The sequence below is a fragment of the Copadichromis virginalis genome, linkage group LG15, assembly GCF_057382275.1.
Source record: "Copadichromis virginalis isolate Kocher_CV1m ecotype Utaka linkage group LG15, C_Virginalis_male_GT1.1, whole genome shotgun sequence".
NCBI lineage: Eukaryota > Metazoa > Chordata > Actinopteri > Cichliformes > Cichlidae > Copadichromis > Copadichromis virginalis.
Genome location: NC_140632.1, coordinates 5,281,328 through 5,293,364, shown reverse-complemented (window position 1 = coordinate 5,293,364; position 12,037 = coordinate 5,281,328). Strand labels below are relative to the sequence as shown.

The 12,037-nt window shown below is 37.3% G+C and overlaps 2 protein-coding genes across 7 annotated transcripts in view; one reads left to right on the top strand and one right to left on the bottom strand.

Annotated features, from left to right (window-relative positions):
• The window catches only part of LOC146691602 (MAM domain-containing glycosylphosphatidylinositol anchor protein 2), a 201,098-nt gene that overhangs the window by 43,408 nt on the left and 145,653 nt on the right, over window positions 1-12,037 (top strand). The gene's annotated exons all lie outside the window — the stretch shown is intronic.
• Window positions 3,420-5,244, bottom strand: LOC146691603 (low choriolytic enzyme-like). Of its 3 annotated transcripts, XM_085431481.1 has the most exons (8): window positions 5,167-5,244; window positions 4,978-4,996; window positions 4,811-4,858; window positions 4,504-4,653; window positions 4,300-4,417; window positions 3,834-4,012; window positions 3,663-3,744; window positions 3,420-3,555 (listed from the first exon to the last, which is right to left on the bottom strand). In XM_085431481.1, the coding sequence occupies exons 1-8, from the start codon at window positions 5,236-5,238 to the stop codon at window positions 3,420-3,422; spliced, it is 804 nt and encodes a 267-aa protein (XP_085287607.1). In that variant the 5' UTR covers window positions 5,239-5,244. The 3 variants fall into 3 exon arrangements, with proteins under 3 accessions (XP_085287607.1, XP_085287605.1, XP_085287606.1); XM_085431479.1 differs by lacking the exon at window positions 4,978-4,996 and having other exon boundaries at window positions 4,811-4,897; window positions 5,175-5,244; XM_085431480.1 differs by lacking the exon at window positions 4,978-4,996 and having other exon boundaries at window positions 4,811-4,894; window positions 5,175-5,244.

Genomic DNA, 12,037 nt, shown 5'->3' with positions numbered 1-12,037 from the left:
AAGGTGTCCAGGTGTGTCTGTGTACCGAGATTAGTGATAGGGGTTCAGAAGGCTTTGCCTTAGACACATAGCTGCCCTGTCCAGCATTTCCCACTGTTTCCACACTAATACTTTTATTCTGGGGGGATTAGAGTGACCACAGGCTGGTGTCAACTTGCTTAGCATAAGGCTTTTTTAACCAGCAGGAGATTGTCTTGGGAGATGTGACCCTGCCCCAAAGCATTATCTTAAAAATAACAAATATAACAGTGGAATCATGCAATGTAAAGAGTTTGCAGGCGTTGCCTTTAAGTAGTATTTTTTTAAACCATTAATAACCTGATTGCAAACAGGCTGGGGTATGTTTGTGTAGAAGTCGCACTACATAGACAATTGAAGAGCGTCTGTGAGTCAGGGGATGTCAGGATTGTGTAGTTGTTCACCACCTTCAACAGAAGCTGAAATGGGTTTTGATCTCTATCTTCTTTTGCAGCAAAAATATATTCCAGAGAATAATTTTTATGATAGTTGCACCGCTGTTTTAAACAAATATTTTAGTAAGTTTTAAAAATAGTATTTAGAGATCAGTTCAACTAAAATGTGCAGCTTTTGACAGATTAACATGAAAATAGAACCACTATTATAATGTTAATAGAAATATGGTGCAGTGAAAGGTGTGCTGTTTTTTTTTTGTAGAGGGGGAGATGTACTGCAGCTTAGGGATGTTAAACTCATTTCACATTGGGACAAGTGAAATTCATCTTTCTGTCGGTGTAAAGAACGTATTTAAACCTCAAGATACTTTAATATAACAAAAAGCAGTTTCATTTTTTTTTCTTAATGATAAGCAAATGCTGCTGTTGTTAATGAACGAAATCTGTTTTCAGAGTCTTTGGGCTAAAATCATAAGAAACAAAAGTGTAAAATTACAGAAAAAGTCCTGGTAGCTCATTGGCCAGATTGTCCTTTCATCATAAAGCAGAATGTTTTTGTTAATTCCCAGAAAAGGTCCTATTTAATTTATGTATTTATTTTGTCAAAAAAACAAATCAAAACAAGCAAAAAAAAACCAAAAAACCCAGACATTTATTTTGTCATCTGTGAAAAAAACAGGACCTTTTCGGAACTTTACTTCATTACTTTGCTCCATAAGAAGGGAGGTCTTTATCATTAGGACAAGCTGTAAAATTTAGGAAAATACAGCCCAAAGTTTATGTCCTTCTTCACATTTTCCAAAGGCAGAGGGCTTACTATTGGTCCAGTACCTTATATTTGACACCTCTACTGTAGATGAATACTGAGTAACATCCGCTGTGGTTAGTTGAGCTCTCTGAAAACATATTTATTTGTTTTGTGGGCAGCACAGTGGTGCAGTGGTAAGCACTGTAGTCTCACAGCAAGAAGATCCTGTGTTTGAATCTGTTGGGTGGCTGGGGCCTCTCTGCGTGAACTTTAAACATTATCCCTGTGCCTAAATGCCAGGTATGAAGACTTCCTCCCACAGTCCAAAGGTGTGCATGTGAGGCCACTTGGTAATTTTAAACAGGATGTGGGTGTGAATATCAGTGTGAACGGTTGTCTTACACTGTGTGTTAGGCCTCTAATAGAAATCAGTTCCCATAGAATCATACATCAAAATGTCCAGTGTTATACCAGCAAAAGCGGAACCACAGGTCTTTATGTCTAATGCCTTCGGCTGCAACAAACAATTCATAACTCACCCATTTAAGCTCTATTAAAGTTTGCAATTTGATAGGGAGAAGCTAACACAGGCAGTTGTAGCTGCATGCTAGTAAGTGCTAGACATCACATCAGCTGAATCTGAATCACTAGCTTAAACCTTGCAGTTATCAGGAAAACAAACTTGTTCAAAAACATGAGAAAATATTTGAACATGGCTTATTCAACTTACTCAACTTAGGTAAATGAATGTTTTCTTCTTTTTGTTCATCAACAGCATTTCCAGGCACTATTATAGGAGCTACAGTAAAAATAAAAATAAATATAATTTCATAATTTTGATATCAAAAGGTAACAAAGGTATTGGTGCATGGTTTATTGTACAGCCCATCCAAGAAGTCTGAGACATATAATCTGGGAAATTCTTGCATTTTATTTTTTGGTTACTTTCCGGTAATTGCCGGTTTCTTAGATGACTAAACAAAACAAAACAGAAAAAAGAAGCTGATGACCAAAACAGCAAAAGTGAAAATTCAAGTTAGTTTCCAAACCAACACATTGGTTATCATCATGCATTTGAATAAACCAAGCATATTTTTCATTAATCTGTTAATTCTATAGTAATAGATAGTTAACAGGTTGAATAGGTTTGATTTATAAACAGCACAGGACAGCTTCATCTTAACTAGTGACAAGTCAGTGTTTTCTAAATTTTGAGGAAAATAAAAAGAATGAAAAGCAGCTGTACAGAAAGCAAACGTCTGATGTAATTAAATAAGCCACATTACATATTAACTGGAGAGGATTGCATTTGTATACGTTTTACACAGGTTTTGGTACAATATACAGCATCAGAATAGAAGTGAAACTCTTATTTGACTGAGCAATCAATTGCCAGTCAAGAAAAAATGAATCAATTCTCTTGATTTCGCTTCTCCAGTGTAAGAAAATTGTTTTCTTGATTTTGGTTTTACATTATTCCAAAAACAGATTCTGAACTCCAATTTAGACCGGAGGAATTTAAACATGTTTTTCTTCCAGTTTATTGACAAATGCAACAGTCCATGGATCCAGCTCTAAATAATAAGTCAATTTTTTTTTTTATTTCACTTTGACTTCATCATTTCTGGGAGGTGTAGTAGTAAATGGAAGAAGTGGACAAAAAGAGAACTTCTGGCACCTTGTTCCTGAACACCAAACAGCAGTGATGACATATCCAAGCCCAACACTGATGTGGTCCTGTGCTGTACATCACAATAATGTGACATTTATTATCAGTGGGGAAAAATTACACTGTGTGTGTTAGAGAGAAATGGTGCTGCAAACTCTGGCATCTGTTTATGTGTACTTCAAATTCAACGTATTTGTATATTTTCCAATGTTTGCATGAAGCATTTTGAACATATATAAGTACTTTTCTGTGTATATGTGCCACCTGGATATCAATGCCTGTCCACTTCGGGGGATCTACCTGGGTACACAGGTAATCCAATTTGATCTTTTACTTCACACATCTGCACTTGGCAGAGAATAACCTTTAGAAAACGTAAGCTTTAAGACTTTTCCAGCATCACATTTAGCTTTATTCATTTCCCATAAGAAGTCAAACTAGCAAAATAAAATAAATTCAACCAAGTTTAACAATATGTGATATGGAATAGCCTTTCTTATTATGTGAATGTCAATCACAACAGAAAACTCAGAAACAACTGGAGATGTCACAATGCTTTATTATAATGCTTTTAATATTTTCTTCCTGTTTACTTCTTGCACTGGTAAAGTATGTTGACCCTGAGAATGTCGATGTCAGACATGCCAACAATCTGGCCGATGGGAACATTGGGATCGGGGATGGGAGTTAATGTTTCTGACTGTGGAGTAATTCCGAACGCAGTCCTATAATTAGGAAGAATTGCAAGAGGCGATTAAACAGAATTTGTTTCTGTGCAACACAATTACACTTAGTACATTTGACTTCAGATTGTGTTTTTGTTCAGGCTTACCTTCCATAGTGCATGACAGAGGAGTAATCATATCTAGTGTTGAGATTATCGGTGTCCATCTTGTCAAAATTGTTGAAAAAATCTGTGGGAGAAAGACAAATAAATTAAAAAGACCAAGCAACAGAACAGTCTTATTTCAATTAGTCATCATTGAGGCTTTGAGAGTTTTACATTTTATGATGTTTTGCCAGTTGACTCTGATGTACTGGTCGCGGTCGATTCGAGTGTGTTCATGGTAGAAACCAAGTGCATGCAGCAACTCATGCTGGATGATACCATGCTGGACACAGCCAAACCTCTGCAGTGACACCACCTGCTTGTCTCCAACACGACCCAGCAAAGAGGAACAGCTAAAAATGTAAACAGTACAAGAAGCCAGAGATGATCGTCAGAGGAAGACAGCTGACATTAGTCTGATGTTTAACATGTATCGAGTGAAACTTTGACCAAATCTGATCTGATAGTTAAATGAAACTGTTCTCAACTTTACAACATCTCCTTTACACAAATTATTTAAATGAACATACTTAAGAAAATAAATTATTTACTGTTTGTTTTTTCACTGCATATGCAGTCATTTTCTGTGATTTCCATGCAGTGTATTTTGTTTCAAGTAGTGCTGTAGTAAATAACTTACCCATATTTTGGTTCAATACTTAGGTACGCGGTCTCTGTTCTGCGTGGAATGAAGCGAACACAGGTTGCTGTTTCAAAGCCCTTCATGGCATCTAAAATGGTCTTCTTCTCACCATTATCTACAGTTGTGAATAACTTAATCAGTGACGTAAGTGTTTCACTAGATGAATGTTTGTGCTGTAACATGCACCACAGTTAAACCCACCATATTTATCACTTAGAATGTAAGGAACGTCAACAGTCCCAGATGTGAGAGACTTTGGCCATCGACAGGAGTATTGCTTATTTGCGCACTTCAAAGCATTTCTGGTTCTTGGAATGAGTATGTCTCCTTCCACCAGAAAATCTGTAGATCCTATTGAAATAATGATAGAATGACTTTTCAACCAAGTGCTGTTTTTCTCTAAAAAGTAAGTTACTTTACTCAACATAGAAATTTGACACTGATAATGAGAAAAGGTATTCCCCCCCCCCCCCCCCCCCCCCTTGTAATATAATGACTAAAGGCTCACCATTGTTCATTCTGAGGATGGTTGTGGTAATGTCCTCCCCAGAGATCTCTATGAATGCAAGAAAATCAGAAGTCATACTACGTTGTTGTTACAGTGAGAAAAGTGACAATATGACACAGTTAGTTATACAGAGCTCAAAATTTGTTAACCCAGATTTGTTCACTTACCATTCTGACCAGCATGATCCTGTGAACAGGAGATGGAAACAAATTTCACTTGTATTGTAATTAATGTTGTTGTATTTAATGTGTTGAATGCTACGTTACAGATAAAGATAATCACCAATGTTATGGGAGATGCATCATGTGGTAAATGCAGTATTAACAAGCAATTTTACTTTTTAATTAATTAATTACATGGTCATGATGAGCATTACAGAGGCCCAGAAGCAGCAGCAGAAGAAGAGAAACTGTTGTTGTCAGGTCCATTTTGGTCCGAAGATGCTGATCGTCAAGGTGTCACTTCAGGAACTTCACTTGTCTTCCAACGAAGTGATGCTAAAACCCAGTCAGGTGTGAGCTTATATGCAAGATGTCCAGGTGTGTCTGTGTACAGAGATTAATGGTAGGGGTTCAGAAGGCTTTGCCTTAGACACATAGCTGCCCTGTCCAGCATTTCCCACTGTTTCCACACTGATAATTTTATTCTGGGGGGATTATAGTGACCACAGGCTGGTGTCGACTTGCTTAGCATAAGGCTTTTTTAACCAGCAGGAGATTGTCTTGGGAAAATACAGCCCAAAGTTTATGCCCCAAAGCAATATCTGAAAAATGACAAATATAACAGTGGATTCATACAATGTAAACACTTTGAAGGCGCTGCCTTTACGTTTTTTAAACCTTTAATAACCTGGCTGCAAACAGGCTGCGGTGTGTGTGTTTAGAAGTAGAGCTACTAGTAGAGCGTCTGTGAGTCAGGTAAAGTCTTTACCTGTACTTGTTCACCACCTTCAACAGAAGCTGAATTGCATTTTGATCTCTATCTTCTTTTGCAGCAATAATATATTCCAGAGAATAATTTATAATAATAAATGTATGACAGTTACACCCCTGATTTGATAAATGTTTTCGTAAGTTTTAAGAACAGTAATTACACATCAGTTTGACTAAAATGTGCGCTTTTTGACAGATTGGTTAATGTTAATGGGAATATAGAACTGTAAAAAGTGCATTGTTTATGCTGCAGAGGGAGAGATATACTGGACATGAATGCTTAGTAACATCAGCCGTGGGAGGTTGAGCTCTATGAAAACATATATATTTGTCTTGTAGGCAGCACAGTGGTGCAATGTTGAGCATTGCAGCCTCCCGGCAAAACGATCCTGTGTTTACATCTGTTGGCTTTGCTGGGCCTTTCTGTGTGAAGTTTACATGTTCTCACTTACATGTGCCTAAATAATAATAATAATAATAATAATAATAATAATAATGGATACTTTATTGATCCCCATGGGGAAATTACTTGTTTTTCTCTGCATTTGACCCATTCACTCTGTGAAGCAGTGGGCAGCCCACTAAGCAGGCGCCCGGGGAGCAGTGTGTAGGGACGGTACCTTGCTCAGGGGTACCTCAGGTATTAAGAGTTCCTCCCACAGTTGAAAGGCATGCATGTTATGTCACCTGGTGATTCCTGTCCCAAACGGTCATGGCAGATATCCATGTTATTCCTGGTAAAAGGGATTTTTTGTTTCCACTCTCACCAGTGCTCTTGCTCATAGGGGGTCATGTGATTGTTGGGGTTTTCTCTTTTTTCTCTTTATTTTTGTTTACCTTACAATATAAAGCAGCCAATGTTTTTGTGATTTAGCGCAATATAAATATAGTTGAATTGAGTTGAATTGAATTTAAAAAGGCTATGGCTGAGAATATCAGTGGGAATGGTTGTCTGTCATTCTGTGTTAGCCCTGTGAGAAGTGATCTGTCCAGAGTATACCCCACGTTTTGGCCTGTGACAGCCATCATGCCCCAATTGAGAAAGCAGTTAAGACAATGCATGGATGAGCATTTATTTGCTGGTTCAGGTTCTTCTATTTACACTTCAAGAAAAATCTTGGTTATACCATCTTCTAATATCACTATTTCTTAGATTAATTGTATGAATTTTGAGTAAAGGCAATCAAGTGTAATTTTGAAATAAAAACCATGATTATTACTTGATTTCTGTTTGCTGAGGAAACAGAAATCAGATGATTATTGCTTTAGTTTGGAGCTACATTGCTGTAACCACCTACGATGCAGTTTTTTTCCTTCCACACAGAACACCCTATTTATGCCAAAAGAGCAGCTCATTTTACTGCTGGTATCAGAACAAAGCTCCTTTTTGTTTTAACCCCCTATGAGGTTGATCACTAATAACTTAAGTGCTACACATTCCATCAGTCCATTTCATAATAAAATGCACATTTGCTTTTTTATTTTATTCTGGCTGTAACTGGTTGTTGTGTTAAAATGTGTTGTTTCAAATAATATCATTTCTTCTATTACTCGCTATAATTTCCTGTATTCATTAATCAAGCTCTTCTGGCACAACAGTGATTATCTCATGAAGTCTGGGTCTTGTTTATCAGACTACAATGAGCAAAAAAAACTATTTTCTAAAACCTCAGAATGCAGAAATGAATTGTTTAGCGCAAGAGTATTTACATTTATTAAATCCTCACTAATAGATCATCATCCTCCAGACTGTTGTTTACAGGAAAGAAGAGGTACTGTCTAGCTTTCTGGCGCCATAAACCGTTTCAGGGTCTGATTTTGCATGACAGGACTGGCGCTTTTGAAGAGATTCCATCACAGCAACCTTTAAATGACGTGGTCCTCTGCTGTACATCACAATAATGTGGCATTTATTATCAGTGAGGGAAAATTACACGGTGTGTGTGTTAGAGAGAAACAGTGCTACAAACTCGAGCTTCTGTTTTATGTGTGAACTCCATGTACGTCAAATTCAATGTATTTGTATATTTTACAATGTTTGCATGAAGCATTTTGAACACGTGCGTCTCGGTGTGTATGTGCCAGCTACATGCCTGTGCCTGTCCACTTGGAGGATCCGCGTGGGTGCACAGGTAATCCAATTTGAGTTTTGGAGTCAAAGCACAGCACGAGTAATGTTCAATGATGTATGACCCATCCATTCGGTTGAGCTTTATTTCTAATGCTTTGCAACTGCAAGAAGAGGTAGATCTCATTCAGCTGGATGTCAGCCTAGTGGAGCCCACAAAAAAATCTGCTTTTCTTTCTTTGTTTTTACACATCTGCAGTTTTCTTAGGTGGAGAATAACCTTCAGAAAACCCAAAGCTGTAAATTCTTTCCAGCATCATATTTAGCTTTATTTTATTTCTCGGTGGCATAGTTTTTGTTAAATTGTGACATGTTATTTTTATGTTACTTTGCACTAATTAGCACTATCATTTTTTAAATAAGGTTTTATAAGATAAATTTTGAGTGTGCACCCCCCCACCCCAATTGATGACCATCATGGTAGAACTGAAACTTCAAAATGTTATTTCACAAATCATCACAATTTTTGGGGGTGGGAGTTAATGTTTCTGACTGTGGAGTAATTCCGAAGGCAGTCCTATAATTAGGAAGAATTGCAAAACCCGATTAATTAGAATATATTTCTGTGAAAGAGATTTACATTTAATACATTTGACTTAAGATTGTGTTTTTGTTGAGCCTTACCTTCCATAGTGCATGACAGAGGAGTAATCATATTTAGTGTTGAGATTGTAAGAGTCCTTCTTATAGAAGTCAATGTAATAATCTGTAGAAGAAACACCAATAAATTGAAAAGATTAAGCAATGAATCCGATTTCAATTAATCATCATTTGAGATTTTTACCTTTTATGATGTTTTGCCAGTTGACTCTGATGTACTCGTCGCGGTCGCTTCGAGTGTGTTCATGGTAGAAACCAAGTGCATGCAGCAACTCTGGGTGATGCCATGCTGGACGCAGCCAAACCTCTGCAGTGACACCACCTGCATTTCTCCGATACGACCCAGCAAAGAGGAACAGCTAAAAATGTAAACAGTAAACAAAAGTAGAGAAAATAATGTATAGAAGGCAGTGAAATTTGTCTTATCATCCAGTCTGTGAATGCTTCTTTACTATTAGCTAGTGATAAGGAATATTCTAACAGACTACATGGTTGCTGTAGTACTTGGAAAAATTAAAGCGTTATAGTTTATAATTTGCAGTACTTTTAGACAAAATCTATTTATTTACATGTGACTGAAACTACAATATTCCTATCTTCTTTGGGCATTTCATGTTTTTCAGGAGGAGTATATCTCCTTCCACCAGAAACTCTGTCGATCCTATAAAAATACACGAAAGAATGACTTTTTAGGCAATTGACAAAATAAGAAAGCGCTGTTTTTCTCCAATATAATGATTGGATACTCACCATTGTTCATCCTGAGGATGGTTACAGCCGTGTTTTTACAATGAGAAAAGTGAGAATGTGACACAATTAGTTATATGGAGCTACAACGAGGCAAAACCAGATTTGGTCACTTACCATTGTGACCAGCATGAGCCTGTGAAAATAATACAGAAAAAAATATAGATAGTCGTTTATAATGTTGTGTTACAGATAACGATAGGCGCCAATGTTATGGGAGATGCGACATCTATTAAAAACAGCATTTACAAGCAGGTTTAGTTTTTAGTTAGTATTTCCTTACATGGTCATGATGAGGCCCAGAAGCAGCAGCAGAAGAGAAACTCTTGTTGTAAGGTCCATGTTGGTCTTGATGTGCCAGTGGTGAAGGTGTCAATTGAGAGACTTCACTTGTCTTCCAATGAAGTGATGCTAAAACCCAGTCAGGGGTGAGCTTATATGCCCAGTGTCCAGGTGTGTCTGTGTACAGAGATTAGTGGTAGGGGTTCAAAAGGCTTTGCCTTAGGCACACAACTGATTAGTGTGCCCTGTGTAGCTTTGCCCACTGCTTCCACACTGATAATCTCATTCTAAACTTGTGCTATAAGCATTCAGTGTAAAGAGTTTTCTGGCACTGCTTTCAAGTAGTAGTTTTTAAACCATTTACACACCTGAGAACTAAAGGCTGAAGTATGTGTGTTTAAAATTGTTGTGTTGTTGTGAATCAGTTGATTTTCTGCTTCTTCAGTTGGTGCGGATAGAGAAAAACACTTGTAGGTTTATGCTGCTCTGTTATATGTACTGTTCTACCTCCGGTAGTGTTTTCAGAAGTTTTGTATCAAAAGGTAAGGTACATATTGGAGTGTGATTCATTGTACAGCCCATCCAAGAAGTGTGTCGCAGGCAGCAGGTTTTATTAAAATTCTAACATTTTATTTTTTTACGTTACTTGCCGCTAATTTTTTTGTTTTTGTATATGATTAAAAAATGTAAAATAACAAACTCGTGTGCAAAATGTTCAAACTGAAACTGAAAACTTTAGATCATAAACCAAAACAATGGTTCTTACCATACATTTTTTTAGAATCAGCATATTTTTAATTGATGGTGTAAAACTGTTGTAATGGTGAGGTAGGTGGTTGGATAAATCTGATTTATATACAGCACAAGACAGCCTTCATCTTAACTAGAGACAAGTTAGTGTTTTCTAAATTTGGGAGAAAATAAAAAGAATGAAATACAGCTGTACAGAAAACAAATGTCTGATGCAAATAAAGAAGACATTACCTGGAGAGGGTTGCAGTTGTATAAACTTTTAATGGGTTTTGGTACAATATACAGCATCAGAATAGAATTTGACTGAGCAATCAATTGCCAGTCAAGAAAAAATGAATCAATTCTCTTGATTTCGCTTCTCCAGTGTAAGAAAAGTGTTTTCTTGATTTACATTTTATATTATTCCAAAACAGATTCTGAACTCCAATTTAGACCGGAGGAAATTAAAATGAGCTTCTTTTTTTTTTTCTTCAATTTTATTGACAAAGGTAATAGTCCATGGATGCAGCCCTACATAATAGCTCGAATATGTTTTTTATTTCACTGTGACTTCATCATTTCTGGGAGGTGTAGTCATAAATGGAAGAAGTGGACAAAAAGAGAACTTCTGGCACCTTGTTCCTGAACACCAAACAGCAGTGATGACATATCCAAGCCCAACACTGATGTGGTCCTGTGCTGTACATCACAATAATGTGACATTTATTATCAGTGGGGAAAAATTACACTGTGTGTGTGTTAGAGAGAAATGGTGCTGCAAACTCTGGCATCTGTTTATGTGTACTTCAAATTCAACGTATTTGTAAGAGAACTTCTGGGACCTTGTTCCTGAACACCACACAGCAGTGATGACATAGCCTAGCCCTTCTCTGCTCTATAGTACATCTGAGTCTCTTCCTCTGACACTATGTGGGCAGCCAAGGACAACAGTCAATGAGCAATATCAATTTATGTAATAGACTATTAAACAGTGTGCTTAACATTTAGACTTGCTACACTGGTGTTCAGTGGGAGTGTGTGCCAGGAAGTCCTCTGCCGTGATAATAGCCCTCTGAAATGAAACATGTTAGCCCGCTCTGCTGGCTCTTACTCACTCTTGCTTCTCCTCCTACAGTCGGTTCCCTGACCCCAACACAGGTGCCCTGCTTACTCTTCTTCCTTTCACCTTTTGCTCTGAATACCACTGGTTGTCAAAATAACAATTAACTGTTTTATATACTGCATTCATGTCGAGCATTACCTGTGAACCCTCTCATTATGTATTGTTGCATGCAAGTGTTGAAATATCTAATTCATTTCTTTAGTTGTTTTCTCACTGGCTGGTTAATTTCATGTCTGACATGCAGCTGATGTTTTGCTTTTGTTTGTTTTTTTTTTTGTTTGTTTGTTTGGTTTTTTTTTTTTGGGGGGGGGGGGGGGGGGGTTACAACCCGAAGACTTTATAGAAGTAGCTTTCTGCTTGCTTTCCTCTGTCTCCTTTCTTGCCCTCTCCTTGTTCCTAATACTAGAGTCAATCTGTGATGGTAAACATCGTGTTCATAATAATTGACATTCAGACAAACAGGAACAATTACATCGAATATGAACACTGTCTTAATTGGTGTGCATTTCCAGTCCTGTAAGAGTCATGTGAAAAGTAAATTAATCAGATGTCATTGTAGACTGATTGAGCCACAATCTAGTTGCACAGTCCATTCAGAGAATAACTGCGTCTGATGGATGACATGTCAAGTGCTTTATGAGGGACATTTGAAACTGATAATCTTGAAGGTCAAGGAGAAGTAG